The 17,828-nt window shown below is 38.4% G+C and overlaps 2 protein-coding genes across 7 annotated transcripts in view; both read left to right on the forward strand.

The window, feature by feature from the left end:
- Positions 1-2,220: 2,220 nt before the first annotated feature.
- On the forward strand, positions 2,221-15,131 carry tfap4 (transcription factor AP-4 (activating enhancer binding protein 4)). 5 transcript variants are annotated; one of them, XM_051887951.1, is made up of 7 exons: positions 2,222-2,641; positions 5,978-6,143; positions 7,830-7,928; positions 8,048-8,218; positions 9,110-9,265; positions 10,276-10,443; positions 12,153-15,131. In XM_051887951.1, exons 1-7 carry the CDS (start codon positions 2,553-2,555, stop codon positions 12,300-12,302), a joined length of 999 nt encoding a protein of 332 aa, XP_051743911.1. In that variant the 5' UTR covers positions 2,222-2,552; the 3' UTR covers positions 12,303-15,131. The 5 variants fall into 5 exon arrangements, with proteins under 5 accessions (XP_051743913.1, XP_051743911.1, XP_051743910.1 ...); XM_051887950.1 differs by having other exon boundaries at positions 2,227-2,641; positions 8,045-8,218; XM_051887955.1 differs by lacking the exon at positions 2,222-2,641 and adding an exon at positions 2,912-3,448 and having other exon boundaries at positions 8,045-8,218.
- Positions 15,132-17,636: 2,505 nt separating this feature from the next.
- Positions 17,637-17,828, forward strand: part of srl (sarcalumenin) — a 30,033-nt gene continuing 29,841 nt past the window's right edge. For both annotated transcript variants that reach the window (XM_051885277.1, XM_051885279.1), the window contains exon 1: positions 17,637-17,787. In XM_051885277.1, coding sequence (XP_051741237.1) covers positions 17,730-17,787 — 58 coding nt within the window. In that variant the 5' untranslated portion in view covers positions 17,637-17,729. The remainder of the gene's footprint in view (positions 17,788-17,828) is intronic.

A 17,828-nucleotide genomic window follows, 5' to 3' on the forward strand; every position in this document is an offset into this window, starting at 1 on the left:
AGTTAGATTACTTTATTCTACCCTTGTTAATTCCTTCTGAAAATATCTCTCGAGCTGAACTAGGTGACCACTAGATGGCACCTGCCTAAAGCTGCACTGCTCAACATGAGCTCTGCTGAAGGACAAAACAGTTTTGTGGATCTCGGTACATGTGTGAGGTGTCTAGTTTATATATTTATGATGTCGTCGCTTCTGTGCAGTCAGACAGAGAGAGATTTGCAATAGTCTGAAAGCAAAAATACAGAATAAATTTCTCTTATTTGAGTTTTGGGTAATAAAAACCTGAACAAAATAACTAATTATACAATGAATATTATCATTAACTATGATTATTAATCTCTCCATTTGCAGCAGTTTCAGTGTATTAAATGTTGATTTATTTAAAAATATATATTTTTCAAGTAAGCTAAATAAATAAGCAGATATCTGTTATTTAAAATATTACATATTATTTACATTTCTGGTATTTTTTTTTTTTCATAAGTCATGTCTTTCTCAAATGCTTGATAGATTTCAAAGGATTCGAATATTGTTTTGTCAGCTATAGGCTACATAATAATATGTTTCATATGGCAATATCTAAATTAATTTGTTTTAATTTATAATTTAGGTATTACGTCAAGAAATTTGTTTTCATGTCTGAATCAATCTGACTACATTAGGCTACACCAACAAAAGTCAGATAAAGTTCCTCAAAGTCACTTTTACAGTGTGTGTACATCATTGGGTTTCCTAAACCTAAAATATATGCAGATTTTATGCATAATTATTCCCAAAAACACACTCAATGTTATATGCTGGACCACAAAAACAACAAATCTTGTAATGGGAAATTTATGGTCAGGCTACAACCAGTAGCCTATTTGTTAAAAAAAAAAAAAAAAAATCATTATATATGTATATATATGTATGTATATATATATATATATATATATATATATATATATGCATTTTAAATACAGTGTTTTATAGATGTAATTATATATTTGTATTATAATACAAATATTATTTTACAATATTATGTATAAAATAATATGTAATTATGTATTTTATATAAAACACACGTAAAAAAGTGGGCATATTATGCAGAACTCGTAGTAAATTAAATTCCTAAACTGTAATTTCCCCCGTCTCGTCCACGCATGTTCGTGCTCGTCCACGTTTCGCCCTCAGCATGTAGTTGAGTCACAGTAAAACACATTTCCGGGTTCTTCATGACCGCTCCCATTTTGTCTGTGTGTGTGATTTGTGCTTCGAGTATGCGATTAGGTAACTCCTCTTCCTCCTCCTACAACTACAACTTTCATGCACCCAAAATGGTGTTTGAGTGTCAGCCCTCGCTCTTCTCTCCTCTCTCCTCCTCCTCCTCCGTCGGTTGGTGTTGTTATAAAGCCCTGCCAGCATGTCAGCTGATCCCGCATGTTTCACCCCCAGCCAAAGAAAAAGAACCCATTTACATGAGCGCTCGCGATATAACAGACCTAGAGCAATATTATAATTCATTAAGATTTGCAATGTGCATTGATTTTTTTTAACATGTTTACATTTACATTCGTTTTAATATATATGTATATATTAATATATATATATAATTTTATTATAATTTTTGACAGATTCAGATAAAATATTCTAAGATCTAAGATATCCATAATGCGTTGACATTGTACGATTCGTGCTTTAAAACAGCCTTCTTTATTAACAAAAAATAATAACGCACGGATCATTTAACAGATCTAGATCAATATTTTTATTATAAGCATTCTGATATTTTAGGATCGTGCTTTAAAATACAAAAAAAAGCTAGTTTACTAAAAAAAATAATTATTTACACGAGCAATGCAAGATAAGTAGATTAATATTTTAATATTCATGCATTAATTGCTTATTAAATACATACACTGACCGACAATCTTAACACGATGCTTTGATTCATATAGATTCATGAAACAACATGTATTTACATACAATAGGCTATATATCATAAAAACACTATATTTACGCGAGCAATTTATTACATATGGCGCTTTAAAATGCATTTTGGTAGATATTGCGCACGAGGCAGATATTTAAATACATTTAAATGCATCTATTACAGTACGCTTTCTGTCATGCAATAAGCATGAAGCAGTCCAGCTGATTACTGGAGAGTATGGTCGAGGTTTAAAAGCTGTTGCAATACTCCTTTGTTTACATGCAAGTCCTCCCGTTCGGCGGAAGGAGGCTTTTTGGTAGTGCAGGGCTGTGTGTGATTCCTACCAGCTGTTTCCCGCCTTGAAAGACATCCGATCAGCTGCAAACACACACACACGCACACATGCAGAAGGAGGGAGGGAAAGAGAGCAAGCGAGAGCCACACACACACTACGAGGGAACCCCATCAGCTGGAAGAGTAGAGTAACCTTACAACTCAACACTCATCTCACGCGCTCATGCCCGAAATCAGCAGGATACGCGCAGCTCTGCTTCTTACATGAGAAAGAGACGCTTTTGTTTTTAAATCAATAAAGTACAAGAAGAATCGAGGAGCCGGAGCTGGAGAGAAGAGGGGAAGCATGGAGTATTTCATGGTACCAGCTCAGAAGGTGCCCTCCTTGCAACATTTCAGGAAAACCGAAAAAGAAGTCATAGGGGGCTTGTGCAGGTACGTGAGACCCTATTTTAATCAATGCGCACACATATGTGCACGATTCTTTAATCGCGCGCCAACAGCAGCAGCGCTACTACTAGAGTAACATGCGTGCATGATTTCTGTGTTATTGTGTACATGCGCCCATCTAGTGGGTTTAGACAGGACGTAACCCATGCGAGACTCGATTTTCTAAATTTAATACATCTCCCGGGGGTCTATGGGACCCCCTTGGCTTGTCATGTCAGTGTTACCTATGAAATATCTCGGCGAAATCGATACATTTTGTGTCTAACAAACACAAACCACGTGGTTGCCTGCACACACACCACGCTGCTGATCTCGCGCGCGTGTTTAATATTAGAAACCGCGCATATTTTGTTACACCTTTAAATCAGTCGCCATATGTAGAGGTGTGTTGGTTAAAAGTGTGTTTGGGCTTAAGTTCGTGTGTTTTCGGGGCTTAAGTTATTGTGGGCAGTGCGGCCATGCTTGTGGCTCGTGCGTTTGGCGTCGTCCGTTTCTCACTGCAATCTAATATTAAACGTCTCCAGAATGCGAGTATCTCCGACATATGCGGTTGAAATGGGCGCAAAGCGCGAGAAATCTCGGCGTGCGTGCGGTGTGAGGAAGATCAGATGATATTTGGACTGCGTCGGTGCTGCCGCATGGACGGAGGAAGCGCGAGAGGCGCATTGTTGTAATGGCGGACCGTATCAACTGTGAACACGATGTTTTTTATTTAGGCCAGCGAGTGTGTTCATTATCTCGCTTGATATTTTAGTTTCGACCAACTGTGAATGGGATATGATGTATTTAGAGGTTAGTAAATTAATAACTAGTGTTATTTTAATAAGGGGGTGTGTATGCTGTTGAAGTAAGGCCCCGTCAATGCATCTGCGATCCATTCTCAGAAGGGGGCGGGGTCAGTAAACCGATTAGCGCAGGGCGTTCTGGGAATTGTAGTTTTCCCGATGTCAGTTGGCATACAAATGATGCGTATAGTCTTCAGAGGAATGGTTGTGGGCACTTTGCAGATCTTTTTACAGTTAATTCCATGTTTCTTCAATGTATATCAATTGAAGGCTTCCAAGGTACAAATAATACACTAATTTTACAGTTGTTCAAGTTCAAAAACACCAAGGTAGAAGCCTACATTGCCTTTTGTTTTGGTGAAATGATGCTGTATATCTAGTACACTGTCTATTTTCTTTTGTCTTTTTGGTTAAAACCATGTTTAAGTTGTCAAGCAAAGGCAATTCTTCTTTCTCTCATAGTTTTATAGGAATTAAACTGAGGGATGCATTAAATTATTATTGTTTTATTCATAAAGTGTTGTGACAGATTAGTAGTGCTCAGTAATATTTAAGGAATCCTGTCACATCACTACTATTATTATTTTGATGAAATTATTATTTTAAAGTATTATTTTATGTTAATTTATAGTTTATACATACGAAATTGCTTATTAAATATTTACGATTTTATATGTTACTTTAAATTTTATGTAAAGCTTTAATTATACCGGTCTCTTGCCTCATACTGAAATTAAAATACTCTTTTGACAGTTTCATTTTCATGCATAAAAGAAGCTGGGTCATATTTATGTGTACAGCTGGAAATAACTGATCTGACCATATCTCTCGTTCCACTGTTGGTTCTTGTTGTGATTTTGGCATTGGATCTGTTTGTCGGGTTTTGAGCCGCTTGGACGTAAGGAAAGCGAGCAGGGAAACCTCTCTCTCCCCTCATGTGCGCCTGCACAATTGTTCCCCGTGTTTGTCCTCACGCAGCTGAGGCGCTACTGATAAGAGAGGCTTTCCAGAGATACCCCGTGAGATGCCCAGACAGAGAGGAAGTTCAATTAGGGTTTGATTTCCTCGGCCAAAGCACGCGTGTGATCGTGTGAGGCAGAGATTTCCAAGGGCTTGAATTTAGAGACAATGGGATTGAATGAGCATTCAGGAAAGTCAATATTTTCTACTTCGCACTCTGATGTTTCTCTTTCTCAGTGTTGCGTCCTGTTTTAGGGATGTAAGCAAAATAGTTGTCATAAACAATATCATTTAAAGAAATCATTTAACATTATTCAACTTTTATTGAAAGTCAATATTTACTACTTTGCACTCTAATGATACTCTTAATGTTGCATCCTGCTTTAGGGATGTAAGCAAGGAAAAAACACATAGTTTTTATATAAATGTATAATACAATATGTTAGAATGTAATTTTTTTTTAAAGAAATCATTTAACTTTATTCAACTTTTATTGAATCACGGTGTTTACATTTAAGGCACTTTGTCCAAAACAAAACATTTTGCGAAAGTTTCCTTCACAAAAAGTACCATTAAATTAAAAAAAAAAAAAAACATTTTAATACCATAGTATTCTTATTCTTTGAAGTAAATTACAGTATTATTTAAGTAACATGTTGTTTCAATATAGTAATCAAACAGCAGTTTCTTTAAGTGCATAATTATCATACATGCTGCTTTGACATCATTAATTAAAGGGTTAATTCACCCAAAAATTAAAATTCTGTCATTAATTACTTGCCCTTATGTCATTCCAAACCCGTAAGACTTTTGTTCATCATCTGAACACAAATGAAGGGTTTTTTTAATGAAATCTGAGAGATTTATGTTCTTCCATTGACAGCTACACAACTACCACTTTCAAGCCCCAAAAAGGTAGTAAAGACATCATAAAAGTAATCCATGTGACTCCAGTGGTGTAACCTAAATTTTATGAAGTGACACGAGTGCTTTGTTTGCACAAAAAAAACAATTTACCCCTTTATTTACAAAATATTAATCTCCAACATGCATTCATGACACACATAATGATGTCTTTACTACCTTTCTGGGCCTTGAAAGTGGTAGTTGTATAGACTGTCAATGGAGGGACAGAAAACTCTCAGATTTCAACAAAAATATCTTAACTTGTGTTACGAAGATGAACAAAAGTCTTAGGGGTTTAGAATGACATAAGGGCGTGTAATTAATGACAGAAATTAAATTTTTGGGTGAACTAACCCTTTAAGAGATTAGCCTGCTAGCTGTCAGTGTCCCGGTAGCAGGATACTTGGTGTGCTTTTTTTATTGCCTTTTTTCCTATCACATATTTTAGTAATCATCATAAATTAAGTGTCATTCGAAAGCTTAAACACTAAAAATTTATCCTGTGAACCAATGAAATTGGACTCTACATTACCATGGCCTTATATAACCTTATTTGGGTGATAGTTAACAGGTTAAATGCAATATTTATACCTTTTCATTTTCATGTAATATTTATAGATTTTCATTCATTTCAAGAAGACTAAAGTGGTGTAACATTTCTTCTTCACAGCTTAGCAAACATTCCCCTCACGCCAGAGACGGCGCGGGACCAGGAGCGACGTATTCGGCGGGAAATCGCCAATAGTAATGAGCGCCGACGCATGCAGAGCATCAACGCTGGCTTCCAGTCTCTGAAAACACTCATCCCGCATAGTGACGGGGAAAAGCTAAGCAAGGTGAGTGAGACATAAGAGTGGAGTGGTAAGAGTGGAAATCAAGTGTTGAATTTAATGAATGTTCACTTGAAAATTAAAATACTTTTACTCACACTCATGTTGTTCTAAACCCAAATGAGTTTGAAGCTTTAAACAAGCATTGAAAAGCATCTACAAAAGTAGTCCATATAATATACAGTGCTATATTGCAAAACTTCTGAAGTCATCTGATAGTTGTTTGAATCTTCATCGTTCTCTTATGATTTTCACCTCCAGTGAGTTGAATCAGATCAGTTCAATGTGTGAACGAATCATTTAGGGGTGCGTTTTCCAAAAGCATCGTTACCCAACTATGATCGCAAGTTCCTTTGAATTGTGTTTGTAATGACGAAACTTGCGACCAGTGTTGGGGGTATCGCATTACAAGTAACTTGACTTACGTAATCAGATTACTATTTCAAGTAACTACACTCAAAAAATATATATATTAAAAAAAAACTTTCACTGTTGTTAGTTTCACTCAAACCATCCTTGTTCGCATTACTTAAACTCATGTAACTACATTAACTTAATTTAGTTAATTTAGTTAAAGTTGTTTCTACTAAAAATGAGTATTGTCAGCTTTACTTAAGTGTTTGTTCAGTCAACTTAACATTGCTGAATGAAACACACAAATTAATGTTGACATAACTAACTGGGCAGTGGATCTGTAGTTCCCAGCATGCTTTGCATTAGGAGAGTAAATTTAGGGATTAAAGTGTCATTTTATGTGAAAGATGTTGTTAGTTTATGTTAGTGTTTAATGTTCAGTTATTTTGGACATTTAGAGTAGTTTCTGTAATGTTTTTGAATTTTGTGGTTACCATTATGCAGAAGAGTGGCACCTGTGTTTAGGATGTGAGCACCCATATACAATTCCTGCTCTCAATTCAGTTGAGTTTGTTCAATAAGTTATTTTTTTTTAGTGTGTTTTGTAGAGCAAATAGTTAATAAGGTAAATAAAGTCAATAAATGTGTTCACCTTACGTAATAAACATAACATTAAGTAAATTGCTCATATAAAATATTATGTAAAAGTGACAAATTCAAATGATTTGTATTTACAAAGAAATTTTGTCAGCTTTACTTGAATTTCTTTTATTCATACTAAAAACTAAAACTAAATTATTTGTACAAATTAATTAATATAGCTTCGTGGAACCACTTGACACTGCTTTTTTTTTTTTTTTTTTTTAAGTAAATCCAACAATTCATTTTTTTGAGTGTAGTAAAGTAACACATTACTTTTTCAATTTACAACAAAATATCTAACATACTTTTTCAAATAAGTAACAGAAGTTACACATTTATTGACTGACAGCTCTCTTGTCCTCATGTTGAGAGAAATAAAGTGCTGAGGCGTTGTGCGCTGTGTGAACATGATGGTTATTGTAGTTCTAGACTAAATGTGAACGTGCGTTTACTCATCTCACTTGAACAAAAACATTCAGTATCCTTCAAAATGAATAAAAACAGTGAAATGCAGTCTCAGAATTACAATGTCTTATGTAAATGAATTAAATGTCTTTACTGTCACATTTGATCAATTTAATGGATAAAACTATACTTTCTTATAAGAAAAAACAACAACTGAATGGTAGTGTACTTCTGGCATCCATCACATTATGCCAGTACATGGATATAATGTGATCTCTTTCTCTTCCTCAGGCTGCCATCTTGCAGCAGACGGCCGAATACATCTTTTCTCTGGAGCAGGAGAAGACGCGGCTGCTGCAACAAAACACCCAACTCAAACGCTACATACAGGTGAAGCCCATGAAACCGTTATGAGGACATTTGGGAGCTTGTATCATCTTTTTCACTGTATCTTCACTCCTCTCTCTGTCCCCACATGTCTCATGTGTTCCTCTTCCTCCCATCAGAAGGAGTTCAGCGGCTCATCTCCGAAGAGGAGGCGTGCCGAGGAGAAGGATGAAGGGATCGGATCTCCAGACATTCTGGAGGAGGAGAAGGTGGAGGATCTCCGGAGAGAGATGATTGAACTCCGACAACAGCTGGATAAAGAGCGCTCGGTTCGCATGATGCTGGAAGAACAGGTATATTTGTGGCCATATCAGTACTGGGCAATGTTTGCTGCTTTTATGTTTTTAAAAGAAGTCCTCTTCTGCTCACCAAGGCTGCATTTATTTAATTAAAAATACAGTAAAAACAGTAGTATTAAATATTATTACTGTTCAAAATAACTGATTTCTATTGTAATATATATTAAAATGTAATTTATTCCTGTGATCAAAGTTCATAACAGTCTTCAGTGTCACATGATCCTTGAGAAATCATTCTAAAATGATGATTTGGTGATCAAGAAACATTTATTATTATTATCACTGTTGAAAACAGTTGTGATGAATAGAAAGTTTAAAAGAACAGAATTTATTAATTACCGATCCCAAACAATTGTAGGGATTTCCTAAGTCCTAAATTTATTGTAAACACATTTTACCTTAATTTTGACTACGTGCCATCTCCCATTACAGAGCGTTCTCATTCATAATAGATTTATTTGACAAATTTCAGTCGAGCTCATTGGGTGCTGTTTGATCTGTCGTTCAAAGGTTTGCTCGACTAAATCTCGCGTATCTGTATTCATCGTGGCCCGTTGCTGAAGAGTTGTCATCTGTGAAATCCGTCATCAAACTTTCCTTTTGCTGCATCAGTTTGCTTGCTAAAATTAGCTCGCTTTAGTCTTTGCATATTTAATGAGATTTCACAGAAGGTGCACGGCTCCCCTGAGAGCCTGAATCGTTTCTGAACATCACACTTGAAGTGCAAATTAAACCCCAATCTCTGCTGCTATCCATGAAACTCGCGGGAGAAACTTCCTCAGGCAAAAAAAAAAAAAAAAACATTAAGAGGAAACACTGCTCTCCTTTATCTTCAGGATACATGCTGACCAAGGGTCTGTGTGTTTCTTTATGTGTGTTTGTTAGATCCGTTCATTGGATGCCCACTTGTACCCCGAGAAGCTCAAGGTGATCGCACAGCAGGTCCAGGAACAGCATGTGCAGACGCAAACTCTGCTCCGCCTTCAGCAGCAGCAGGAACAGCTGGGAAAAGAGACCAGCACCCCTGCTCGCAGCCCGCTGGTCAGACACTCTCGCTTTCTCTCTCATATCATTGAAACACTAACATTAAAGTACAAAATAAAAGATCGGTCCTCAGTTTTGCAATGCACCTTGTCAGCTTGAGTTTTGTAGGTGTTGATCTGATGTGTTGATCCACTAGAGGGCATTAGAAGAGTTAAAGACAACATCAAATGACATTCGCAAGCCATTTAACTTCTATATTGTGACAGATTTCTGAGTGACACAATATTCAAATGATAATGTAGGGTCTTTATTTTACCCATCATGTAATATTATTTTTTTTTTTTTAGTATTATTTTTATGTGAACAGAAGTTTTAGCAGATGTGAATGTTACCACATTTTGATGAAAGTTTTGAGTCAGTAAGATTCTGAAAATAGTACTTTTATTCAGCAAGGACACATTAAAATGATCAAAGTGACAGTAAAGACATTTATAAGATTATAAAAGATTTGTTTCAAATAAATGCTGTTCTTTTAAACTTTCTATTCAGCAAAGAATCCTAAAATATGTATGAAGATTTGCACAAAAATATTAAGCAGCTCAACTGTTTTCAACATTGATAATAATCAGAAATGTTTCTTGAGCATCAAATCAGCATATTAGAATGATTTCTGAAGGATCATGTGACACTGAAGACTGGAGTAATGATGCTGAAAATTCAGCTTTGATCACAGGAATAAATTACATTTTAAAACATGTTAATACATATTATTTTAATAAAAATTGTAATAAAAACAAATGCAGCCATGGTGAGCATAATTTTCAAAAACATAAAGAGCTCATTTGAAATAAGCTTAGAGCTTATTTCAAAAACATAAACTCTTACTGACCCCAAATTTTTAAACTATTTTTTTTTCCCTTTAAGTGAGAACTGCTGAATTGTGCGCAATAAGACCATAAAAAATATAAGAAAGTAAATGAAGTGCAAGTTTTGATTTCATGTTGACTTCGTTCATGGAAAAGTTGTTCGTAATTTGTTGTAACCCTCCATCTGGCTTTATTCCTCAGGTGTATTCTCCCGCCACGCCGCCTGCACCCACTCATCACGCCACAGTAATCGTTCCCGCCCCTGCGCCGCCACCCCCTCCCCATCATGTCACTGTGGTAACCATGGGCCCCACCTCCGTGATCAACACAGCATCCACATCACGACAGAACTTGGACACCATTGTGCAGGTAAAAAACATGTCTACCCAGCTCCAGGAAAAAGTCCTATTATATATATATATATATATATATATATATATATATATATATATATATATATATATATATATATATATATATATATATATATATATATATATATATATAATATTATACTGCCATGCCAAAAACAAAGTTGCTGTTTGAATTTAAATAGGCGAATATTTAAGCGTCTATGATTGGATCATTATTGCATATAGGAAGACGCATCATGGCCATATTCCAGGATGACAATGTCAAGATTCATCAGGCTCAAATTGTGAAGAATGGTTGGGAGGGAGCATGAAGAATCATTTTCACACATGAATTGGCACCTCTGAGTCCAGACCTTAAATTCATTGAAAGTCTTTGGGAAGTGCTCACCTCTTGCATTGTCAATACAAGATCTTGACCAAAAACTGATGCACCTCTTGATGAAAATAAATGTTGTGATGTTATTTCCATCAAGAGGTGCATCAATGTTTGGTCAAGAAAATCAAAATGGTCGTGATTTTGTTAGCATGGAAATCCTCTGAGGGGTTTCTGCTGCTATAACATTGGCAATGTTTTAGTACACTTAAGTGTAAATATAAGTGTAAAGGTCTTGTTTTTTGAGAAAGTGTGGGAATGGCACTAGTTGTCAGGTTACTGCGGCCTAAAGGCTGATTTATACTTCTGCATTGAACCTACGCCGATGCCTCTACACCACAGGCTATGCGTCATTTTTCAATTATACTTCTGCGTCATTGTCCGCGTCAACATGCAGACCGCTAGTAGGCAGTGTCCGTGGTCATGTTGACCATCAAGGCAAAAGCCGAAGAAGCAGCAGCTTGTCATGTACATTGTCAGAGAAGCTTTAGCAGTGATGGCGGCAAATAGGCAACTACTTTTGTTGCAGTCTGACGGCGCGTGTCCCCTGAAACGGATCGTTTTTTTTTTTTTTCACTCCTATGGAAGTTGAAAACGCTCACTCTTCTCTGCTTGCTCCATGCCAGTTTTTTAACCTGAGGGAGGGGTTCTAGTAGACCAATCACAGCGCTTGCGGCATGTGTAGAATTGGCGCGTTGTTACATTTTCCACGCCATAGGCTAACCATGCTACACGCAGCCTGTGCTGTAGCTACACCATACACTCGACACAGAAGTATAAATCAGCCTTAATAGATCACTGTAGTGATGTATATTTGTTGGCCAACTTATCACCCTGATTCCCTTGACAAAAACCCAATAGGGCCTTTGGATTGTTGCAGAAAATAAGCTCTGTAATCAACAAAACTTTGATTCCTATATATTTATTTACAAATGAACACACCTTTTATGAATTTTGTTGGACGTTTAATGTCCCACAACAAACTCTGTAGTCACATTTAGTCACTTGTTAGTTGTTTAAGACAAGTAAAACTTAATCACAAGGGGCCACAGACCTCATTTCAGGTATTTAACCAAAAACTCATTGACTTTGGGACAATGGAATTGGCAGTGCTTCGTTTTTGGGGTTTTGGCCTTAAAAAATAAGTCATTCCTGCAGTGCTCTATTACATTCTATGCAGCTTCACACCTCAACTAGTCTGTTGTTGGACGAACCGACTGGTAGGCCATCCTGAACCATTTTAGATCTGAACAAGCAACTAAACGGCCAAAAAACTAGTAAATCAAAGAATTTGGATGTCACGTTAACAGTTTCATCTTATTTTCCCACAGGCTATCCAGCACATCGAAGGCACGCAGGACAGGATGGTCGTGCCCGAGGAGGAAAAGCGCCGGGCGGTCATCGTCACCCCGGGCCGTGTCCTCACAGACACCGGAGACTCTGACACCGCCTCTGACAACGAAGGATCTGAGGACTGTTAACTGCCCCAGTCACCCCCATCCCCATATCCCCCCCCACATGTAAACGGGGGGCACAGAGAGGGGCGAGGGGGTCTGTGGAAGGGCCTCCACAGAAATACTCTTTCTTTCTCTCTCCTCTCTTCCTGTCACTGTATTCTTCACACTTGCATACGGGACTCACAGACTCAATGACTTGAAAGTTTCTCGGGGGGGGGGGGGGGGACTAAACAAAAACGGAAAAAAAAAAAAAAAAAAGAAAAGTTTACAGGAAATGTGCCGCAAAAACAGAACGAGCACGCTTATGTATACTCACACAGTACACTATAACTCCATAGCACTCTGGTAACATATGATACAGCTCTTACTCATGCTCTGTTGAGTTCTCTTTAGTTTCACCAACGCACGCTCCCAGGTAAGCAATTTTGTGAGAGGAATCACAAAATCTGTGTCGGAATCTGCCACAGGTCTTCCAGGCCTCTGCTTCATCACTTCCTGTTTTTCTATATCACTTCCTACATCCTGCCCATAAGAGGGCAGTAGAGTGTTCTGATTGGAGGAATCCCATTGCCGTGCTACAAGACGTCTCATCTCTCAAAACGAACCCTTTGCCCCGCCCCCATCTGGCTGCGTCATATTCCTCTTTCCGTTCTGGGGAGGCTTGAAGCATCACTGTGAGCCAATGAGACTTCAGAAACCTGTTTCACACCATGGCTTCCGAAACTTTAGAGGAAATGTTACTCTTTTTTTTTTTTTTTTTTTTTTTTTTTTATTGGCGTAGACAAAGTTTAGTCTAGTTTTCCCATTTTCAAGTTCTCAATAGCGGGACAAAGACCGCCACTGCTTAGAGGGGCCTTGTATTGCGCGCACTTTTTAAATTACGCAAAGAGGGGGGACTTTGTGCACTTATTGTTGCTCACCTTTACTGGGCTGGGTTCCCAGTACACACGTTGGTGTAGGGTGAAGCACTCCCTCCGTCGCGTCCAAACACCCCCCGGTCCTGTCCTAGAAGTCGTAATTTCAAAATTCTGGCCGAATTTTTTTCAGTGTCGTTTGTATATCAAATGGAATAAGCTAACCACCAGGTACTCGTACCTGCGAGGAAATTTGTGTCGCTTTTAGCACACTCGCTAGTATAAGCGCAAAAGTCTTGTTTTTGTTTTTGTTTTTGAGGAAGTGTGGAAATAGCACTACCAGGGTTGTCGTGGCCCGATTTCAGCCTATGCAGCTCTTTTGGTTCTCACCCCCCCGTTTGAAAGGAACTTCATGGCCCCTTTGGTCTTCTCCCAGAATTATTGTCATGTCTGTTTGTCGTCCGTGCTCTTTGCGGCGTAAAGTGATGTTTAGGAGTGGACTAGCCCGTAATCTTGCTCTCTAGCTCTATGCACTCGCTGGTTCACTCTGCTCGCTTGAATGTTTTAGTTTCCCTGTATTTCTTGGCGTCCGTACACGCCACAGATAATCACATGGATGGAAAGGTGGTGCTACTCCTGCTTGAACTCTCCAGATAAGCCAGGGATGTCCAGTCCTGCTTTTGGATGGCCATTTTCCTGCAAAGTTTGGCTCCAGCCCCAAATCAAACACACCTGAACTAGGTATGGTATGGGACAAGTTGCAGCCAATCTAGCCCTCCAGGAGCAGAATTGGACACTCCTGGAATAAGCCATGCGATACTGTGAACTCTTCATGCCCCTGGTGGGATTGAGAGATGTATCCTGTGCCGAAACAATGGCCAGTGGCTTGCCTTAACACAGCTTCGGTGTGCACGGTGAGGCACAGAGGCCTGCCTTAAACTTTAGCCCTGAAGATGGCGCTAGAGAGTGAGGCCAGAGGGCGGCGGTAAGACGTGGTGCCCCATGTTCATCTCTTCTCGCAGTTGATGTTTCCAAACATTCCAGTTCAATCTACCGTTGTGTTTTGCATTGCATTGCCGGCGCTGATGTCGGCAAGATTTGGCCATAGTGGATGTTTTGTTTTTTGTTTTGTTTTTTTTTGCATTCTAAAGTGTGCATGTCCCCTTTCCCTTACGAAATATTACAGGGAATCTTTTTGCTGCTGGACAGATGTGTTTTTTCCTTCTGGAGTTATCAGGTGCTGTCAGCACGCTGGCTCTGTGGACCTTGTCAGTCATATTGCGGTGAAGACTGCTGGGAATCAGGGCTTCCAGAAGAATGGGATAATCTAATATTGGCAGATTTTTTTTTTTTTTTTTTCTCGCGCTTTCTTTTTGGATAATGGTTTGCTTGGGTCATAGAGACTAGTGTCCTGCTTGTGCCGTCTTTTTTACGTCAAGTCTGTAATAACGGTTTGGTCTTTGCGAAAAAGTCTCTTTCGCCCTCCCGCGTTTATACATTTCCTCTACCGAAGCCACAGGGTGTCTATTTTTTGTGTATTTTCTACTCACAAAAATCACTGTAAGAAATCCTGAGGACATATCGGAGGTTGGGTGTGTCGAGGGGAACGGGGGTGATTTTATGAACCTGAAGCACTTACTGTAGTATAACGAGGAGTGACTCTTATTTTCAAAGAGATGTTCTCCTCGACCGAAGCTCTTCTCGCTGTGATTTTTGAACCACACGGCTGTGTTTAACCCTCAACGTTTGTCCTGGCACACCACATGTCCTCTGGCCGTCTCCGCAGTCTCCAGACTTGTCCTGTCTCTCATCTTCTCCCTCTTTTATTGTCTGTCATCTCTTTATTTTTTTGTTTCTATTTTTGTTGTTTCTCTTTATGTGGGACAGTCAGTCCATTTGGTTGTTGAGAAGCTATTGTATTTTTTTTTTTAAACTGGGGAAAAGAGGCTTGTGCCTTTGTAAAAACAGAATAATAAAGTTTGTACTTTGTTTTTTACAACTTCTCAGTGTATTGTGTAGTTATTTATTTGTCTCTTATATGAATTATAAAGTATGGATTGTCTGCATTACTCTCACGTTAGTCATTAACATTATAAAAGGCTCTGTAAACCTTTGCTGGGCCAGAGGGAAACTGGCCCCCAACTGAGCCTGGTTTTTACCAAGGTTTTTTTCTTCTTTTTCCTTCAACTACTGTAACCTGATGGCGTTTTTGGTTTCTTGTGACTGTCACTTTTGGCTAGCTCAAAGTCAGTTGGGGTTTAAAAGACTTAATATTCAGTAATAATATCGATTTAAAGGATTAGTTCACTTCAGAATTCAAATTTTAAGGTTTTTGAGGAAACATTCCATTTCAATGCAGCTTCAAAGGGCTCTACATGATCCCAGACGAGGAATAAGGGTTTTATCTAGCGAAACAATGTCATTTTCTAAAAAAAAATAAAAAAAAAAGTTTATACTTTTTAACCACAAATGCTCACCTCACACTGCTCTGCGACCCACATTACGTAATCACGTTGGAAAGGTCACGTGTGACGTAGGCGGAAGTACCGCAGTAGGGCGAAAGCATCCATCTCGTTGTGTTTTCTAAAGTCTTCTAAAGGCCGTTTGACCGTTTGTTTTTGCAAGTTCGCTTTATAAATACTGGATCGGTACTTCCTCCTACGTTACGCGTGACCTTTCCGACATGATTACATAATGCGTGGCGCATCGCAGAGTAGTGCAAAACAAGCATTTGTGGTTAAAAAGTATATGATTTTTATTTTGTTTTAGAAAATTACCAATCGTTCCGCTAGATAAGACCCTTGCACTGATGCTATTGGATAAGAACACAATTTGAACTGAATTGAGCTGGATAACGTTTGCCTTCTGTAGAGCTGCTTTACAGCTAAAATTGAATTCGTTTCATAACTGATGAATTTTAGAACAGCAAAGGCCCATTCACACCAACCTGAACGATAACTATAACGGCACAGTGAAATAATATAATGTTAGTTGGAATCACTTTCACAGCGAATTATTTTATTTTTTTATTTTTTTTTGTGTGTGTGTGTGTGTGTACTGACATTTCTTGGAAAGATATTTTTGCCATGTTTTGTCATCTAAACAATCCAAAAAGTTAACATTAAATAACAGTACAACCCACTGAAGCGAAGTATGTCTACCCCTCAGTCAGCCTCGCTTTCATTGCCGTTAAAAATCAAAGATGGCGCTGCTGTGATAAAGTGCTATCGAGTAGCAAATCGGTTCAACTTTAACATTCAAAGCGATATTTTTGAATATAAGAAAGACGTGTTGCTGTGACATTTGAATTGCATTTGGGTGCTTCATAAATAGAAAGACGAGATCATATTGCTGTCGGGTTATTCTGACTACTGGAGTGTGACGTACGTGAGCAAAGATCATAAACCCTGAGTGCTCGAAGAACTTTATATCCCTCGACGCTGTGATATTAAACTATAATTAAGCACCAAATTAGCACCAAATTTGAAAACTAGACCAATTTTTTTCCCAGACTAAAATGCATGTTTGAGCTGTTTTAACTGAAAGCAACTTGTACTAACATATCTTGAAATATGTCAGTGCCATTTTTTGTCTCAAGATGCACACCAGTAATGTTTTTTTTAAGGCACGTTTAAAAAAGCTACTTAAATGTCCTAATTTATCTAAGGCCTAATCCTGGCTTAGTCTGTGAAACCAGGCATTGGAGTCCTAGAAATGTATTTTAGTTTCTGGTAACCTCTTCTACCATGTTTCTGGCCCAAGTTCACATTCAGCATGTCTGGGGAATCATATGATGCAGGAGTCATGCAGTTCATTAGTTTTAAATGTCTTTTATTATTAAATTGCTCATTTATAATGGATTTGCATAATTTGTCTTAATCCCAAACTCTAAACAACAGAAACAACCACGCTTAACTTTTGTCTTTTGCAAATGAATCGTGCATGTACATTTTACAGTGTATTCACAGATTAATGAAGGGAGAGTTCATGTGCCTGTGAAGCGCTTGAGTTGGTGTCTGCTGTGTAATGATAAGGCGTTAATCTTCGCTCTCCGAGGAAATGATGATGCTGACTTTTACACCTTATTCCCGACTGTCAACTCCTGTAATCCTACCCACCATGTCTCGAGCCTGTGATCGGGTTAACGTAAGTTCATTAAACGGCAAAAGTTTGACGACCAACAAGCTATTTTAAACCATACCATCAAGTACTTCTTCATTAATAGTGATTAAATTCATTAAATGACTTATTTTAAAAAAAAATGGAATGCCGTGTCACAAATAGTGTTGTCTTGTTATACCTCTTGTACAACATTCCTTTACAGTTGCCAAAATCAACACCAGCTGATATACCAAAGCGCTCTTGTACAAATGTTGTGCTCGACATGGCCGCACACCCTTGATTTGACGTCACCACCGTGACAGCTCTGCTAAAAGAGACAGTCAGCTGCTCGGGGTGCGCCTTGTTCCGACACCTATGGTACCAGCCCCCTCCATATAGTCCTGTCTGTAAGACCACCCTCTTGCTGGCGCCCTCTGACCTTCTCAGCCTGGTATATATAGCCAGAGAGGCGACCAGAGGTCTCCTGGCAGCCAACATGAAGGTCTTAGTCTCGCTCTGCGTCTTTTTGCCCCTGCTGGCACTGGCCACAGCAGGTAAGGACATTTTACTGTTTGCAATAGCTCAGTAATATGGA

Source organism: Ctenopharyngodon idella, chromosome 3 (genome assembly GCF_019924925.1).
Source record: "Ctenopharyngodon idella isolate HZGC_01 chromosome 3, HZGC01, whole genome shotgun sequence".
Lineage (NCBI taxonomy): Eukaryota > Metazoa > Chordata > Actinopteri > Cypriniformes > Xenocyprididae > Ctenopharyngodon > Ctenopharyngodon idella.

Coding starts and splice junctions, on each gene's coding strand:
- tfap4 (XM_051887950.1), top strand. CDS start 2,553: ATGGAGTATTTCATGGTACCAGCTCAGAAGGTGCCCTCCTTGCAACAT. Junction 2,642..5,977: donor GTCATAGGGGGCTTGTGCAG/GTACGTGAGACC, acceptor TCTTCTTCACAG/CTTAGCAAACATTCCCCTCA. Junction 8,219..9,109: donor GCATGATGCTGGAAGAACAG/GTATATTTGTGG, acceptor TGTGTTTGTTAG/ATCCGTTCATTGGATGCCCA.